At 33.2% G+C, this 18,990-nt stretch overlaps 1 protein-coding gene across 4 annotated transcripts in view; it reads left to right on the top strand.

Moving 5' to 3' along the window:
* IBTK (inhibitor of Bruton tyrosine kinase) overlaps positions 1-10,120 on the top strand; it is a 68,332-nt gene extending 58,212 nt beyond the window's left edge. For all 4 annotated transcript variants that reach the window (XM_069489212.1, XM_069489210.1, XM_069489211.1 and 1 more), the window contains exons 27-29: positions 6,148-6,219; positions 7,036-7,168; positions 8,310-10,120. In XM_069489212.1, coding sequence (XP_069345313.1) covers positions 6,148-6,219; positions 7,036-7,168; positions 8,310-8,456 — 352 coding nt within the window. In that variant the 3' untranslated portion in view covers positions 8,457-10,120. The remainder of the gene's footprint in view (positions 1-6,147; positions 6,220-7,035; positions 7,169-8,309) is intronic.
* Positions 10,121-18,990: the final 8,870 nt, after the last annotated feature.

Raw genomic sequence — 18,990 nt, 5'->3', positions numbered from 1 at the left:
TTTTAAAAAATTGGGTACTTGATATCCCTGTAATGACCGCAGTTTCATTTTTCCACAATATTTATATTTTAAAAAACTGAATATGGTCCTTTTGATATAAGAAAAAATATAAGAATATCATTGGTTCTATTAGTTGTATAATAAATGATATCCTATAGATCATGTTTTTAAATAGAAATACATGTAACTTCTTTGTTTTCCTACTGTGAGACACACAAATATGCCTCTACTTACATTCATCTTATCCTTTCTTGTTTTTTAATAGAAAAGTTATCTCTCCTTTCTTAGGTCAATACCAGTGCTATTATCTTAACCATTCCCACTTTAGAAGCCTTAAACTATTAATTGTTCCTTTCCTTTCTTGTATTTATTCAGCTTTTTCCTTTTAACTAGGTTCTTCCCATCTGGTTTTGAATGTGCTCAGGTCTCTCATGTGGTCTGGTGCATACTTTCTTCTAGCCATTGCCTTATCATTACCAATTCTTTACCCCCTTCACAGCCAGATTTCTCAAAAGAGCTGTTAACTCCCACTCACTTCTTAATACATTCTGGCTTCCAGCACCATTACTAAACTGAAATACTCCAGGCTAAGTTCAGCAGTAACCTTCATATTGCCAACACCATGGACTTTTTATATGACTTCAGTTACAGGTCATTTTCTCATTTCACTTTATATTCTTTCTACACTTTCCATTTTATGAGCATATGTTCAGTTATCAAATGTATACTAGAGATTCAAAATTTATATCTTCTGCCCGCAATTATCATCTAAGCTTTAGACTTAGATATTTAACTGTCTACCTGACCTTTCCATCCTATTTGAATGTTCAGAAACACCTCAAACTTTATGTCCAAAACCAAACTTAATGTTTTCCTCATACCAATCTCATCAAACCAAAATCAAACAAAAATATAAACAAAACATAAAACAGCCCATTCTTAATGAATTTTCTTCTTCAATAAATAGCATTTTCAAGTCTTTAACACCTCCATCTTCCTTACTAATAGTCTATCAGTAGGGCATTCCAGTTTATCTCTTAAATATTTCTCAAATCCAAACTTTATCTACAATGCCATCACCCTCATGCCGAGTGCTGTGTTCTTTCACTTGAGTCCTCCTGACTGGACTTGTTATAGCCTTTCTTCTTTTACTCAAATATATTGAGCCAGTGTATTCTTTTTAAAATACAGGGTTTACTGTTTTTAGATTAAAAGCTAGAAGTTTTGATATGACCTTCAAGGCATATCTTGTTCTTGCCAACCTTCTTTAGCTTTATTTTGTAACACGATCTCTGTGTTCTAGCCATCTTGGGCTTCTCTTAGTTCTCAAATGCACTTCTTTCTACTTCCTTACTAACTTTGACTAATTGACTCTGACTCTTCTTTCAGTTTCTATTCAGTCATATTCTTTAGAGAAGTCTGATTTACCTTACTGGAGCAGTTTTCCTGTTACATGTTCTCATAGATCTTTTCCTTCATTGTACTTTTCCACAATTGTAATTATTGTTAGTGTGATTCTTTAATGTTTGTACAAGTATTTTCATGTCTATGTATTTAACTCTGTTCAATGAGAGCAAGGAAGATATCTCTCTTTACTCATCATTGTTTCACCAATGTTCAGAATGGTTCCTAGCATATAGTAGATGCTTAGTGCACTGGTGAATGACTGAATGAATAAATGAATTAAAACTGTAGCTGTTTCAAGTAAAATTTGTTGCTAATGTAGTGAGTTATGTTGCATACCATATATATATATAAATTTGAAGATAAGAAAATTAAGATAATTTTTGTAATATTTTTGCATTTTAAATATTAATATCTGTTGGAATTGTAAAATTTTATTTGGATAAATAACTTACAGAACTCTTAAAATATTAAGGAGCTGTAGTTTCATAATTGATCACTAGAGTGTGCTATAACATCAGGGCTCTTAAATAGCTATGTTTTAAATTCCTGTGGGTATCACTTACGGTGATTCTGAGGAAAAAAACATAATGAGTTTCAGTTTTTATTTAAGCATAGAAAATATGTAATCAGAAATAAGGTTTTTTTAAAAAGGAAATATAAAATGTTACAGACAAAAGTAAAACATTAATGCAGCAAATTATGGGACACCTGATACTGGCCTCTGTTGGGTATATATAAAAGAAGAATATACTTTAATGTGTTTGAAATCTAGTTGGTAACAAATATGCACACATGAAACTTAAATGACAGAAAAGAATGAAATTACAATACAATATAACAGTAATAAAGAGGTCACAAGGCAACATATGATTAAATGCCAAATGAGTTTCAGAGAAGGGAAAATGACAATGGGCTAGAGTTGTCAGGAAGACCTCATTGAGGAAGAAGGGCTTGAGCTGGTTTAGTTCATAAGCACTTTGAGTATTCAGTTCTAAATATTTCATCATCATGTTTATGACCATGTAAATATTAGAAAAAATAGGCCACTTAATTATTAATCCTTTTCATTGTCACAAGCTTTTGAACATAGGGTGGGAGTTTTAAAAGGAGAAATAAGAGAGGAGAAGGGACAGTTTAAACAGAGGAAACAGTGGGAGTTAAAACAAGAAGATAGGAGCACTTATGATCCTTTGGGGGTTAGTATGGCAGGGGTATGGGGGCTCATCTCAGAAAATTCCACAAATCATAATTCTTGCTTTAATTGTAGAAATTTTTTTTTTTTTTTTGGCTAGGGCAAGAATGACAATGTCATTTGAGGGTGTTAAAGTGTAAAAGAGGGATTTGTGCAATATTTGTTTATTGTTTCTTACATTTTTTTTTTTTAATTTCATGTGTTTTCTTTCATTTTCCTTTCACTTAAATGCCCCCTTATGTAATTCTGGATATGTGAGCTTGTGTTTTTAATTAGTAAAAAAAACTACTTGTGAGACAAAAATCATTCTGTGATTATAATCTTATATAAAAATCTTTAATTAAGCTATTACAAATTTCTTTTTTAAAAAGCCCAACTGTATGAGCAAAAAAAGTAATTTAGTCCTCTTAAAGTCTAAATTTGACAATATTAATATTGTTCAGTTTGAACAAGTCTTTTTTTTAAACAAGTCTTTAAAAGAAGATTTTAGTTAACCTTTTCATGATGCAAAGTTTTATGCAGATTCTCCTGAGATGTCTGTCTGTTTCTGTGTTGTTAATATCTAAAGCTTAACGATGCTATATTTATTATTTTGAAAACTCAGCATGTTTTTGATATTTGTTTCATCATAGCTCTATTTTATTTAATAAATTTGCTTCATTTTAAGGTGAAATTTTGATGGACTTTGAAGTTGTTAGGATAAATTTATAATTGTCTATTGAAAAACCATTAGTGGAAAGAGTTTTGGAAGTATAGTTTTATGAAACAGATTTGAGTTTCATTCTAATATCATAGCCTTTTCTGAACCTTTCTGTACCTCAGTTTCATCATACGAGAAGTGAGAGAGTAGTAATATCTATCACACAGGTTTACTATAGGCTTATATCAGATAGTGTATATGAAACTATTAAATAAATTATAAAATGCTATGTACATAAGTTGTTAAACTTTGGCATCTTCGCTTTGATTTAACAAGGCCTATCTGTATAAGACACTTTAGTCTTAATATTCAGTTTTGTGAACCAGTGATATAACATTTTTGAATACCAGGGTATTGCTAGGATTAAATGAGATAGTATGCCTATTACTTAGCAATTAAGTAATTGGTTCTACAATATTTTTGCTTTTCTTTGAAAGTGTCAATCAAAACAGTTTAGTTGATTCTAGAACACCAGGATGATTTTGGAGCACCATTGAAGTCATTATCTGTATTTATTCTATGTTATGTATTAATGCCTTAGAAGGCTTCTAATCTCTAGCCTTGGACTGACTTTAAGACCATTTTTAAGGGGACTTAACCAAAGGACTTTACATTTAGTCTCTGTCTAAAATGATTATCTGTTCTATCAAAATGTAGATTTTTTTCCCTTTATTTTAAAGTTGTTCTCATGTAGATTCTTATCATCTCATAACAAGTCTATCCCAAAAGCCTTCTTGTTCATTTCCTTGACTTCATTTTTCTCCTGGCCTGAGGTCATCTTCTACTTTACCCTGGGAATTTCTCTTATTTTGGGTGTCATAGGTTAGGTAAAGATTCAACAAATTTCAAGCCATAGAACTTCATTAAAACTTAGAACCCTATAACTAGACCTATTCTCACTTTATTTTGTATTTAGTACCTGGATGTGGAAGAATAAGTTATCAATAATTTAAAGGAATAAGGAACTAAAAAAAAAAACAAAACAAAACCCCAAAACTTTGCTTTTCTTTATCACATACTAAAAAAATAAAAAAAAAAAGCCTTTGAATTTCTGTTTCAATCATTTATTCTGTAATTACTTTTTCATAAACAACTATGTTTCAGGTATTCTGCTGGACATTGAGATAAAAAGATGAATGAAACACAGTCCTGTACCCTGAGAGACTAGTTTAATAGTTAAGACAGTTGTATAAACAATAGTAATAGTGTGTGATACCTTATAATAGTGATTGAAGTTCTATAGGAGGAGCGAGCAGGTGATACTTGAGCCAATTCTTAAAGAACGAAAAGACATTTGCAGTGACATGTATTCCAGACTAAGGGGGAACAGTAAAAATAAAGGCAGCTATTTGATAATGGAAAAAAACACTGTACTCTGAATCAAAAGACCTGGATGGTGGTATCTTTCTATTATCCAATTTTTGAATCAGGTAGCTTACATAATATTCTTTGAGTTTTTTCCCTAATCTGTATAATAGAAATAATATGCTTTTTTCACAGGGAATTTCAAGGATTAAATGCGATTATATATATGAAGTACTTAGGCCCTTCGTAAATTTGTTTGCCCACATATTAGGTCTAAACATTTTAGCTTTCAGTGTATTTTATACTCTGGCCTTATTGTTTCTTTTAAATTTTATTTTTATTTTAAATCTATTCCTTACACTGAATCCAGTCATTCTTTGTTTATTGAACAGAACAGTCTGCCTTTACTTAAGTCATCAATATCTTTGGTAGTTCATATATTTGTGCAACCAAAATTCTATCTCAGTGCCACTCTCCTCAGCTTTAATGTCATTTCCTCAGTGAAACTATCAGCATATACCACCCTCCATATTATGTTAATAATGTTATTATGTTAATTTCTTCTACTACTAGAAGAATTCATACTACTTTATACATATTAGTATAGATATCAATTACAGTACTCTCATACATTGTTTTATTATTACTTTAAGTATTTGTAAAAATCTCTTGCACCAAAATTTTCTGAGGGGAGGAGATTGAGTTTTAATCAGGCTGATTTTTAGCACCTACCATAATCGTGGCACATGCTCTATAACTGTGAGCAAATGAATCAGGAAGTCAGTATTTTAGGCTGTTCGTTTATTCTCTCTGACTTTGTATTGTTAAATCCATCTAGGCCTCAGTTTGCTCGTTTCTGAAGGAGGCTATTGGATTAATCTAGATAATCTCTAGGGACCTTTCTACCTCTAAAATTCCACAATTAGGAAAGTCTCTATAGTACCTTTTAAAATTTTTCCCCATACTAAAATACTTCCTACCCATCTCATCATATACTCCTTTATTATTGTCTTCTCAAATGCTTCTCCATGAGGCCCTCTCAAATGATTAAACATTTTGATTTTTGTAGTCCTTATAGTCACTGTAACTCAATTTGTTACTGTCTTAAATTCTTTTGCATTGTTTTCTATGTCATTTTATGTTGTTTCCTCATCTAGCTTCTGAACTCTTAGAAGAGAGAGGTCATGTTTTGTCTTTCTGTCCTAACTAAAATCCCTAGCTTATCAAAGTCTATTATTAATAGTTGCCCACAAAATTTGGCTAATTATCTGGTTCTATATATTTGGTTTGTCTGGTTTATGTATACGTTATATATTATTAGAAAAACCATATTTTGCAGTATCTTCCTCCATGGTATTTTGTATACAAGATTTTATAAACATCTAAAGATTATTTTGTTTATTTACAATTTTAAAGGTAACCTTGATTGTGCTCTTTGTCTACTGAGTCAGGAGCTTATAGTTCCTCCTCTATATCTATTAATAAGCAGTTTTTCTAACAGTAATAGAAGCTTTAATCTCCAGCTTTGACATTTGTTTTGCAGATGCTCTGCTCGTGGTACCCCAGGACCAGAAGGCAACCATGTTTCAGATTTACCACTTCTAGACAGTCCCAAGTAAGGTTAATTGATTAATTGTGGGCCTCCAAAGCTAAGTTGTTGTTAAGCATTAAAAGAGAATGTTAAGGCTGGATGCAATGGCTCATTCCTGTAATCCTAGCATTCTGGGAGGCTAAGGTGGGAGGATCTCTTGACGTCAGGAGTCCGGGACCAGCCTGAGCAAGAGTGAGACCCGATCTCTACTAAAAATAGAAAAAATTAGCCAGGCGCGATGGCTCACGCCTGTAGTACCAGCTAGTGAGGAGGCTGAGGCAGGAGGATTGCTTGAGCCCAGTAGTTTGAGGTTGCTGTGAGCTAGGCTGATGCCATGGTACTCTAGCCTGGGCAACAGAGTGAGACTGTCTCAAAATAGATAGGAAGGAAGGAAAGAAGGATGAGGGGAGGGGTGAGGAGAGAGAGAGAGAGAGAAAGAGAGAAAGGAAAGGAAGGAAGGGAAGAAAGAAAAGTTAGTTAAGAAATCTGGAATACTTATGGGGTTGAGTAGAATGAATTATCTGAATACTCTCCTTTGCATAGTTTGAGTTTAATTACCCTTCTGTTTAGTTGTATTGTTTTTGCTCTACCCCCATTTTCTAACATTTTCTAAAATTTTCTCTATAACTCTGAGCCAAATAAAATATCAGTTCTCCTTTTCTCTATTTCTCACCTCATCATTCTGTAAGCTCTGCAAGAGCTTCCAGGTTCCCTTATATTGTAGGTCACTGGAAAAAAAGGTGGCCTTACGAAAGAGTGTTATTGGTAAAGAGTATTTCAGAGGAAATTTTGCATGCAAAAATTTAGGAAGATGAGTGAAACTTGATATTATTCTTTCAGTCCCTGGCTATCTTCCACGATGACTGCTCCTTCTGTGGTAGCCCCGGTCACTTTTGCATCTATTGTAGAAGAAGAACTACAACAGGAAGCAGCTCTTATCAGAAGTCGAGAAAAACCCTTGGCTCTGATTCAGGTAAATAACCTTCCTATTAGGGTTTACTTTAGGGAAGAACTCACACTACGTTTCATTCTTAGATTTTAAGAAAATTGTATTTTGTTTGCTTTGGGTAGGTGCCTATAGCCACCAAATAAAAAAGTAAATGCCATGTAAAAATAAACTGAAGCACCTAGCAATTTAAATATTAATTGAAGGTATTCAGGATAATTAATTTATGACTAATAAATTATTATAAAGCTTATATTTTTAGCTCTGGTGATGCTTTGGACTCTTTTAGATTTTAAAAGTGACTATGAGGCCGGGCGCAGTGGCTCACGCCTGTAATCCTAGCGCTCTGGGAGGCCGAGGCGGGTGGATCGCTCAAGGTCAGGAGTTCGAGACCAGCCTGAGCAAGAGCGAGACCCTGTCTCTACTAAAAATAGAAACAAATTATATGGACAACTAAAATATATATAGAAAAAATTAGCCGGGCATGGTGGCACATGCCTGTAGTCCCAGCTACTTGGGAGGCTGAGGCAGTAGGATCGCTTAAGCCCAGGAGTCTGAGGTTGCTGTGAGCTAGGCTGATGCCACGGCACTCACTCTAGCCAGGGCAACAAAGTGACACTCTGTCTCAAAAAAAAAAAAAAAAAAAGTGACTATTAGACGATTTGGCAATATCTAGTCTACACTTTGGCTTCTGTATTAGTAAGAGTTCTAAGATTGTAAGCAACAGATACCAAATCCGGCTAACTTAAGGAAATGAGAATTTATTTGAGGGCTATTAAGATTCCACAGATTTAGCTAAAAGAGCAGAGAACCAGGTTTGGAAACAGAGGACCCACAGTAGCACTATAGAGTTCAGAAGCAAGACTGAGAGTACTTGTACAATAACAGAAAGTGTTTCACAGAATAAATCTATTCGAATGAATGGATTCTAGCAACGATTTTCAGTGTCTTTTTCCTTCTGCTAAGATTCAAATTCAAGAGAGGATGGTTATCTCATTATTTTAGCTTAGACCTCAAGCTTTCTCCTTGCTAAGGAAATAGCAGAATACCTGATTTAATTCCACTGTGTTATATCCATGGAAAAGGAAATTGGAAAACTAATATATTCCTGCTTAGTTTATAAGTAAAAGAGTAAAGAAGTCTTCTTTTTTCCCCTCCTTTTTTTCAGATTGAGGAACGTGCAATACAAGATTTACTGGTTTTCTATGAAGCACTTGGCAACCCTGATGAGTTTGTCATTGTTGAAAGGACACCACAGGGACCACTGGCAGCACCTATGTGGAATAAGCACGGATGCAGTTCACTATGGAGTTGAGATGCATTTTTCACAATTATGATTATTATAATAGTATAAAGAAAAGCTGTGGAAAGAGTTCTTACAGATTTGGTAACAGATCAGTTTAGATAGAATAAGAAGGATCTAATTAATGCAGTTTAAGCATATATGATTAAGCTTGTATGATTAAAAAATTCCTCAGAATTGTGATTTTAGTAACTTTTTATGTAAAAATGTATGAGAAGAAAAACTTATTAGGCTAAGGTTAAATAGAATTGATTTTTCTGAATAATCATAGAAAGAAAAATATGAGTGAATTGTAAAATTTAAGTGCAGTGTATTAAAAGTAACTTTTTTATTTGAGAATTTAGAAGATTTTGCCAATCTCTGTTGTCACTCTGCTTTTTTAATATGGCATTGATGAGTTTAAAATAGGAGCAGTCATTACTTCTGATCCTTTAATGGCCAGAGTTTTGTATTTGCCACACAGTAATTGTGTCTCCATTCTTGTTGCTTTTTTCATCAGGCTGTGAATGTGTTCTAGGTCTATTTAAAGCTGGACCTGCTTAAATACCATATTCAATTTGGACGGCCCATTCTTCAGTTTGCATTAAGCAATGAAGTACAGTGGAGAGGGAATAAGAACACTAATTATTCTGGACTGTTTAGTCCAAGATAACAGTTTCTTTATAAGATTTGGAGTCCTAGTGGGTTGTTTTTTTTGGTGGGGAAGGAGAATCTTATAAAAGTCTAATTGTAAGAGAATCAATTTCTCAGTGTTAAAATTTTCTAAAATAAATGCTTAATTATACATACAGGAATTGAATAGTTAGGAAGAAGATTGGATTATGATTACCTGTACAATGTTGTATAATCAGAAGTTTTGTGAGCCTGTATTATACATCTAGTGCAAAAATTGTTTTCTTTATGTAAAGTATGATGTTTGGGTTTTTTTTGAGTGTTTAAATTTTTTAAAAACAAATGTTATATATGTGCTCTAGTACATAGACAAATTGGGAAGCTTAATATTCTAGTTTCTGGAAGATAAACCTAGGAGAATGTTTAGGCAATTCATGACTATAATTCAGTTGATGGAATCATGACTGAAACTGACTCAATTATGTCAGGTTTAGCTCTACCCCAAAGCACCAGACATGTAAGCAAATGTGTAATAAAAAAAAAATCTTGATCCATTTTACTATTACTACTAATGTGTTTGATATCTTGTACTATGTTGATATCTATTATAGGAAGAATTACTAATTATTCCTCCTGATATGCTACACTAATATGTTTAAGTTGATGCTGTATTCATTTTAAGCCTGCTTACAAAAGAGAAGTTTTCCAAATTTGAACCTGTGAAAAGTTTTATATTATGTGTGTTTGAGTAAATTGAGAAGAAATGAATTTTATAATGTTTTATTGCAGTAAAGAGGCCTTCTGAAGTAATTGATTTATTTCATTTGAAGCTTTGATTTTTCTGTGCAAATTGACATCTATAATATTTAAAGATGCTATAAAGTGATAATTTTCTTGCTGTACTCATGCTGCCTGGGAAGCACCCTAATGGGTATTTGTTGGATGGGTCGTGAAGGGGAGGGGTAAGGGCGGACTGAGTCTGTGAGTTCAAAAAGGAGCTCTTTTGCTAGTAAAGTGAAAGATAAGTACTGCTGTGTACCGTATTTCTTCATAAATTATTCCATTAAAATTGCAACCTGATATATTGCTACCAAAAAGCCCAGGAAGGTTATGGGTTTTTTCCTTAAAAATAACATTATTCTGCCTCTAGTGATTCATTCATCTCTAATCTCATAACTTCAAGAAAGACGCAATAGAATTGAAGAAAAACTAAAAACGGCCAATTTCAAAGGTCAATGGATAGAGAGGTCTTTAAGATTAACTAAAACTTAAGAACTCTTCGAACTCTTAAGCCTAGAATGGTGATGATTGGGTAGGGCATTGGGATGAGGGAGTGTCAGAGGCAGAATATGCTTAAAATTTGCAAAATCAAGAGGACTACCAGTCAGGTAAAGTCAAATTTGTTGACAAAATAGTAGGATTCAGGACTCCTCTTCAAGTCCTAAAGAGCTTTTTAAAATAAATTTAAGAAACCTCTGCTTTATACAAGAACAACATGTTATCAGTTGAAAAAGATATTGCTAATTAATATCTGAGTTGGTTGGCTATAACTCTTTTGGAGGCTAGAGTATATCTATTTGTTCGTGATAAGGGGGTTGATAGCTGTTTCATAGAATTTTAGATCTGAAGAAGGCTTATTGATTATATTCTCTTTGTTTTATAAATTGAAGAAAGTGAACTCCAGAGAAAGTGACTAATGAGAATGAAGTCATCTTTTTAATATGGTTTCCCTATAACTACACTAGATTGCCTCTCTGAAATTACTAATTGTCTATAGCACTTTAACCAAGCCTAAGAAAATATAAAAGACTGCTTAAAAATAAATGTAACCCCAAAACTTCCAGAGTTGGCAGTATAAGAACTGTTTTCAAAACAAACTGCAACAACCTTTGACCAAGCAACTGGGGGCAAGTGATCCAAGATATTCATGGTAATACCTGTATATCTTTTTGCTTGAGATGATGCTCTGTTACATAAGATACCAAAACTTGGTCATTCCTGTACACGTAACCACAAAACTGTATCTCAGGCTTTATGTATTTCATTTTTTTAGCTGTCTCTATGGTTGCCTGACCAGTATTTAATTTGTGTTGAAACTGAATTCTTGCCACCCCCAAACTCATCTTTTTTTTATTTACTTATATCTTAGTCAGTCATTCTCCCAAGTCACCCACACTGAACTTTTGGATTCCTGTCTGCCTTTTCCCCTATTTTCCCCACATTTATTGGTTATTCAATTTCTATCAACTCTGTCTCTTACCTTTCATTTAATCTTTTCCATTTCATTCTTATTACCATTACTACTATGTTTTATGTCCTTATTTCTTTCTGGAAATTCTCAAATTCTTTGGTCTCAGGACCCCTCTATATGCTTAAAAATTACTGAGATCTCCAAAGAGCTTTTATTTGTATGGATTTTATCTATCCATGTTTAATACCATTCAAAATTAAAATAAACTTCTAAAATTTAATTCATTTAAAAATAATAAACCCTCACATGCTAATATGAATAACATTTTTTGAGAAATAACTTTTATTAAAAAATTAGTAAGGAAAAATTGTTTTACATACAAAAATATATATCTGTTTCAGATTTAGTTTTGTACTGTCTGAATTAATAAAAGACCCCTGAATTCTCATCCTCTTCTACATTCAATCTGTTGCAGTGCCACATGTCACATAGCCTCTTGAAACTTGAGATATTGAGATTGAAAAAGACAAATGACATATGTATTACTATGAAAACAATTTTGATCTCACCAACTCCTGAAAGGTTTGAGAAATTGTTTGAGAATCTCTATGTTAGTCCCTTCCTCTGTCATTATATTAATTAGTTTCCAAACTAATACTCCCCAAACATATGTCTACCCTGCTCTGAAAACTTAAGTTACTCCTTTTACACTTAGAGTTAGTTCATATTTTCTCAGATTGGTGTTCAAATGATTTCTTTTTATCTGTACATACAGTGGTGGAGCCATACTTGACCTGATGTTTCTCCCAAATATGCTTCAAGCTTTGCTTATGCCGATCTCTGCTGAAATTTTTCTTTTCACTTTTGAAATTCTACGTATCCATGATTAAGGCAATCCAAATTCTATTTCCTTTATAAAGTTTTTCTGGTTCCCCCCCTGCCGCTCTACCCTCTCAAAAATGAAACAATGTAAAAACAGCATACATAGATTAACTATGTTCTCATATCCTTGTAACACGATGCCTTTTAGGGTACTTGTCATATTCTGCCATTGTTTCTCTATTAATCTTTGTCTTTTATTAAATTACTTATACTTTGAGGACACAGACTAGGCATTGTTTTCTTTCCTGTATATGTGTAGTTAAATCTTTTGAAATTTTGAACCGTAACATAAACAGGTAAGTGTACAATACAAAAAAAATATTGAGTTCAGTGATTTACCGGTAGGTCAAGTGATGGACCATTAACAGCATCTCAGAACAAGTTACTGGATTTGATTTTTGGTTGTTGAGGATTTTTTCATCTATATTTATTAGGGATATTGGTCACTGGTTTCTTTTTTTTTTTTTTGGTAGCTTTTCTGACTTTGGTATCAGTACAATACTGGTCTTCTAGAATAAGTTGAGAAATACTTCTCTGTGTTTATAATGATTGATATGGTTTCTTATTTAATTATTTGATAGAATTAACCAGTGAAGTCATCTGGATATGGTCTTTTCTTTGTGGGAAGATTTTTAATCCATTCTTTTAATATTTATGTGTTACAGGTCAGTTGAAGTTTTCTATATCTTCTTTAATCAGTTTCAATAATTTATGTCTTTCTAGGAATTTTTCCAGTTCATCTAAGTTGTCTGATTTGTTGGCATAAAGTTGTTCCTATTATTTCATTGTAATTCTTTTAATTTCCATAAGGTTGGTGGAGATGTTCCTCCCACTTTCATTCTTGATTTTAGTAATCTGTATTTTCTTCTTTTTTTTCCTTGATCATGTATCAATGTCGATCTATTCAAAGAGTCAATTTTGAAGTTCATTGATTTTTCTCTATTTTCTTTTTCATCAGTTCTGATCTTTATTATTTCCTTTTTCTGCTTGATTTAGTTTTGATTTGCCATTCTTTTTCTAGATATTAAAGCTTAGATCATTGATTTGAGATCTTTCTTTTCAAATATAGGCTGTTTAGAGCTATAAATTTCCCACTAAGCACAACTTTAGCTGCATCCCATAAATTTTTATATGCCTGTGTTTTTATTTTCATTCAGTCCAAAATGTTTTCTAATTTCCTTTTGATTTTTTTGAACTATGGAGATCACTTAAAAGTCTATTGTTTAATTTCCAAATATTTGGGAATATCCCCCAAATACCCGTTTGTCGATTTTTAATTTTGTTAAATTTGGAGAATATATTTTGTATTGTTTCAATCCTTTTAAATTTATTGAGTTGTATTTTATAGTCTAACATACAGTTTGTCCTGGAGAATATTCCATATATACAGGAGAAGCATATGAATTGATACTAATCTCTTATGAAATCATATATCATAGGACTTTGTATGTTTCTTGTGTGGAGAATGCAAATGTGTCACCTATATACAGAACAAGAATAGATGCTAAGGAACAAAAAAGGTAACCAAGTTGGATATCTCCTATTTGCCTCTCAGATCCTTTCTCCATTCTTCCCCACACTACTCTGTCTTATGTGGTTGAACTCTAGGACTTTATCAGTCAGCTCATTTTGCCTCTGGCATCTAGTTGTTTAAGCCATTTCGGAGCACTCTAAGTAGCAGAACATAGCATATTGGCAGGAGAGAATGAAGATTTTTTTTTTTTTTGTCTCCCACCTCCATAATGTTGCTATGAACCATACTTATGGAAAGATCACTGTTCCTATCAGGTAGTCCTCTCCACACAGCACTCTCTCTCTTCAGCTTCTGATGATGTCGTTTCCCCTCACCCATTCAGGCCTAAGAATGGCAAAGAATTTCCCATTGTTCCCAGCTACTGTAGTATCCATTGTGGTTTCCCTACATCCTGCCCATGCTTTTATAAAGAATGCATTTTATCCAAGTTGAGAGTGTCATCTGTTTCCTGCTAGAACTTTATTTGATTCAAAGATGATCTGACTAATGGAGAGAAGTAAGAGAATGTAGAGGTTTCGGTTCAAGGATATTTTATTTAGAAATTTGGCAGTGAATAGATGCATGAGAGACATAAGATGGTAGCTAGATGGGGCACTTACTGTACTTTTTTTTTTTTTGAATGGAGGTCTTTGCATCTAGAAGGTCCATGCGTGTAGAAAGATTGAAGAAGCTAGGCCGGGCGCGGTGGCTCACGCCTGTAATCCTAGCACTCTGGGAGGCCGAGGTGGGCGGATCGTTTGAGCTCAGGAGTTCGAGACCAGCCTGAGCAAGAGCGAGACCCCATCTCTACTAAAAATAGAAATTATATGGACAGCTAAATATATATATAGAAAAAATTAGCCGGGCATGGTGGCGCATGCCTGTAGTCCCAGCTACTCGGGAGGCTGAGGCAGTAGGATCCCTTGAGCTCAGGAGTTTGAGGTTGCTGTGAGCTAGGCTGACGCCACGGCACTCACTCTAGCCTGGGCAACAGAGTGAGACTCTGTCTCAAAAAAAAAGAAAGATTGAAGAAGCTGAACATAGAGAAAATAATGGCAGAATGTGGATGAAGATGGAACCAAGAGTACAAAGTAAAACTTGTTGAGAAGGAAAGAAATGCTACTTATTTTTCTTAAATTGAGGTAAAGAAATCGAGGATAACCATAAATCAGTGGTTCTCAAAGTTTGGTTCCCAGATTAGCAACATTTACGTCCTCTGGGAACTTGTGAGAAATCTCCACCCCAGTTCTACTGAATCAGAAACCCAGCAATCTGTGTTTAAACAAGCCCCCCTGTTGATTCTGATGCATGGCAAGTAGAATATTTTGAGGTGAAAGAAGGGAAGATAATGCACAAGCTTGAAAGTCTAGATAGAGATATTTTTAGTAGCACAATGAGGGTTGGTAATGAAGAGAGTGGAAAATATTTGCTATACAAATTTAAAAGCCTTAAATTTATGATCAAATGGAGGAGAGGGGCTTTGCATTAATAGTGAAAGGATATTTGTAAATTGCTTACTCTTTTTTAAAAATCTCAAATATTTATTAAAGCTTAAAAAGATTTTGAGACTTCCTTGGGTGCCCTTAAGTTTACTAATCTTAATTATAAATTCTGTTAAGAAAATAAGTTTTTTTAGCTACATTGTCTGTTAGAAAATAAATATTAGATGGCTCAGACTAAGAAGATATGGGAGAAATTAGAGGACCAACCTTATTTTCAAATATTCAAGATAAACCATCAGTTGCTAAGTAATTATTCTGTTTTATAATCTCTCCCTTCACCCATCTTTTATACATTGTGTGTATGTGCTTTTTAGATCCCATTCCTGGTATAGTTATGTTTGAGTTTAATTTGCAAATGAAGTGGATACATTTTACAATTCTTGTGAATATGAATTTATAATGCAAATATTTTTCAAAATGTTTATAATGTGTTGTAGCTGTGGAGCTCAACCTAGGTTGTATTTGGAGCGCCTAAAAGATAAAATCTAATAAATATGCTCCTTTAAAAATAGATGGCATTTGAAATGGCAAATAAACACCCTTTTAAAAGGTAACTGAAAAAAGAAACCTCCAGTCCCTTATTCTGCACATGAAATAACGAAAGAAAGATTTGGAGGCGATGTAACTTTTTCTTTTTTTCACTTAGTATAGACTTTGGAGGCACAATTTAGTTGTGCATTAGGATTTCCAGTTTTAAGATAGCAAAGAAAAGACATCTTCAGCCTCCTCTTGAAAATCACCTCAAAACAACAGAAAGACAAGAAGCAAATACAGCTTTACCTTTGATCAAAGTAGAAAATGTCTTTAAGATTGAACCAGAGTATAAGACAGAATGTGTATGGATGAATGAAAATCACTTCGTAAAGTCAAGGCAGGCGCCCACAGAATGTAATAGGAGTACTAAGGAGAAAGGAGCAGATCTGGCCTCACAGAACCCCAGAAAGATTCAGAAATCAGAGCCACCAGGTGTCATATAAGGCAGGGGGTCAGAAACAGGGTTTTTACTTGATAGTCTATGTTAAAGTAGTTGTTAGATGCCTAAGTTCCCACATCTCTATTCCCACCAGCAAAGGAGATGAAGTTTCTTCTATACTCAGTTTGTTGAGGATTTTATCATAAAGGGATGTTGAGTTTTATTGAATGCTTTTTGGACATCTATCAAACTAATCATATGGTTTTTATTCTTAATTATGTTAATTTTATGTATCACATTTACTAATTTGTATATGTTGAACTATTCTTGTATCCCTGGGATAAATACTTCATCATGGTGAATGATCTTTTTAATATGTTGTTGAATTGAATTTAGTAGTATTTTGTTGAGGATTTCTTCATCTATTTTCATAGGGATGTTGATTGGCCTATAGTTTTCTTTTTTTGTTTTGCCCTTGTCGGGTTTTGGTGTAAGGGTGATGCTGGCCTTGTAGAATGAGTTTGGAAGCATTTCTTCCTCTTCAGTTTTTTGAAGAGTTTGAGTAGAATTGGTATTCTTTCTTAAATGCTTGGTAGGATTGAGGTGAAGGTATAAGATCCTGGACTTTTCTTTGATGGGAGACTTTTTATTATTCCTTTGTTATTGTTATTGGCTTGTTCAAGTTTTTTTTATTTCTTCAAGATTCAATCTTGGTAAGTTTTATGTGCCTAGGAATTTATCTGTTTCTTCTAAGTTTTCCAATATGTTGGTGTATAGGTGTTTATAATAGTCTCTAATGATGCATGTATTTCTGTGGTATCAATTGTTTTGTCTCCTTTTTCATTTCTGATTTTTTTTTTATTTGGGTCTTTTCTCTTACTTTCGTAGTATAATGAAAGGCTTGTTGATTTTGTTTACCTTTTCAGCAAATCAACTTTTTGTTTTGTTGATCTTTGTATTTTTTTTAGTCTGAATTTCATTAATTTCTACTCTGATCTTTATTATTTCTTTCTTTCTATTAAATTTGGGTTGGTTTCGTTTTGCTTTTCTAATTCCTTGAGGTCCATCATTAGGTTGGTAATTTAAAGTCTTTCTCCTTTATTGATGTAGATATGTATTGCTATCAGTTTCCCTCTTAGCACTGTTTTTTCTGTATCCCATAAATTTTGGTATATTTTATTTCTATTTTCTTCTGTTTCAAGAAATTTTTAAATTTCCTCCTTAATTTTTTCCATGACCCATTGATCATTCAGGAGCATGTTGTTAAATTTCCATGCATTTGTGTAGATTCCAATGTTCCTCTTGTTACTGATTCCTAGTTTCAATTCATTGTGGTCAGAAAAGATGTTTGATGTTATTTCAAATTTTTTGAATTTGTTGATTCTTGTTTTGTGGCCTAAATTATAGTCTGTCCTAGAGAATGTTCCATGTGCTGATGAGAAAAATGTGTATTCTGCAGCAATTGAGTGAAATGTTCTATAAATGTCAGTTAGGCCCATTTGATCTAGTGTGTAGTTTAGATGTCTCTTTTTGATTTTCTATCTGGATAATCTGTCCACTACTGCAACTAGGGTATTGAATTCTCCTAATATTACTATATTGCAGTCTGTTTCTTCCTTTAGATCTGTTAATGTTTAGTTTATATACTTGGGTCCTCCTTCGTTGGGTGCATAGATATTTATAATTGTTAAATCCTCTTGCTGGATTGACCCCTTTATTATTATATAGTGACCGACCTTCTTTGTCTCCTTTTACAGTGTTGGACTTGTAGTCTATTTTATCTGAGATACATATAGCTACTTCTGCTTTTTCAGTTTCCATTTGCATGGAATACCATTTTCCCTCCTTTCACTTTTAGTCTATGTGTCTTTATTGGTAAAGTGGGTTTCTTGTAGGCAACATATAGTTTAGTCTTATTTCTTTATCCATTCAGCCACTCTGTCTTTTAATTGGAGAATTTAGTCTATTTACATTTAATATTGTTGACAGGTAAGGACTTACTGCTGCCATTTTTTACTTGTCTTCTGGTTGTTTTGTAACTCCCTTTTTTCTTTCATTTTGTCTTACCTTGTGGTTAAGTGATTTTTCTCTGGTAATGTGTTTTAATTTGTTACTGTTTATTTTTAGTCTATCAAAAATTTTTGCTTTGTGTTTATCATGAAATTTATAAAAAAAATCTTATAGATATAAAAAGTTATTTTAAACAGATGAAAACATATCTTTGATCACAAAGAAAAGGGTAGACAGCAGAAAAAAATATTTTTAAAAGCCTCTACTCTTTAGTTACATCCTGGTAACATTTTGGGTTTTTGTTGTGTCAATTTAAGTATTTTTTATTACCTATCTGTTGCTGTAGCTATTATTGTTTTTGATATATTTGTCTTTTAGTCTTCATACTAGAGTATGAATGGACTGCATACAACAATTACTATATTAGAATATCCTGAGTTTGTATACTTTTACCAGTGGGTTTTATACCTCCAAATATTTATTTTTTTCACATTAGTGGGTTCTTTTCTTTCAGATTGAAGAGCTCCCTTTAGCATTTCTTGTAAGATAGGTCTGGTGTGGTTAATTCTCTCAACTTTCATTTGTCTGAGAAAGACATCATCTCTTTCTCCTTCACAGTTGAAGGATAGCTTTGCAAGATACAGTATTCTTGGATGGCAGCATTTTTTTTTGTTCCTTCAGCACTTTGAAAATGTTGTCCCACTCCTTCCTGGCCTGTATAGTTTCTACTGAGAAGTCTATTGCTAGAGGAATTGGAATTCCTTTATATGTTATTTGCTTCCTTTCTCTTACTGCTTTTAGGACCATCTCTGTCCTTGACCTTTGAGAGTTTGATTATTATATACCTTGGGATAATTTTATTTATATTTATTCTGTTTGATGATCTGAACTTCTTGTACCTGGATATTTATATCTTTCTCAAG

This window comes from Eulemur rufifrons, chromosome 15, assembly GCF_041146395.1.
Source record: "Eulemur rufifrons isolate Redbay chromosome 15, OSU_ERuf_1, whole genome shotgun sequence".
Classification (NCBI taxonomy): domain Eukaryota; kingdom Metazoa; phylum Chordata; class Mammalia; order Primates; family Lemuridae; genus Eulemur; species Eulemur rufifrons.
This window is presented reverse-complemented; position numbering and strand designations above follow the sequence as displayed.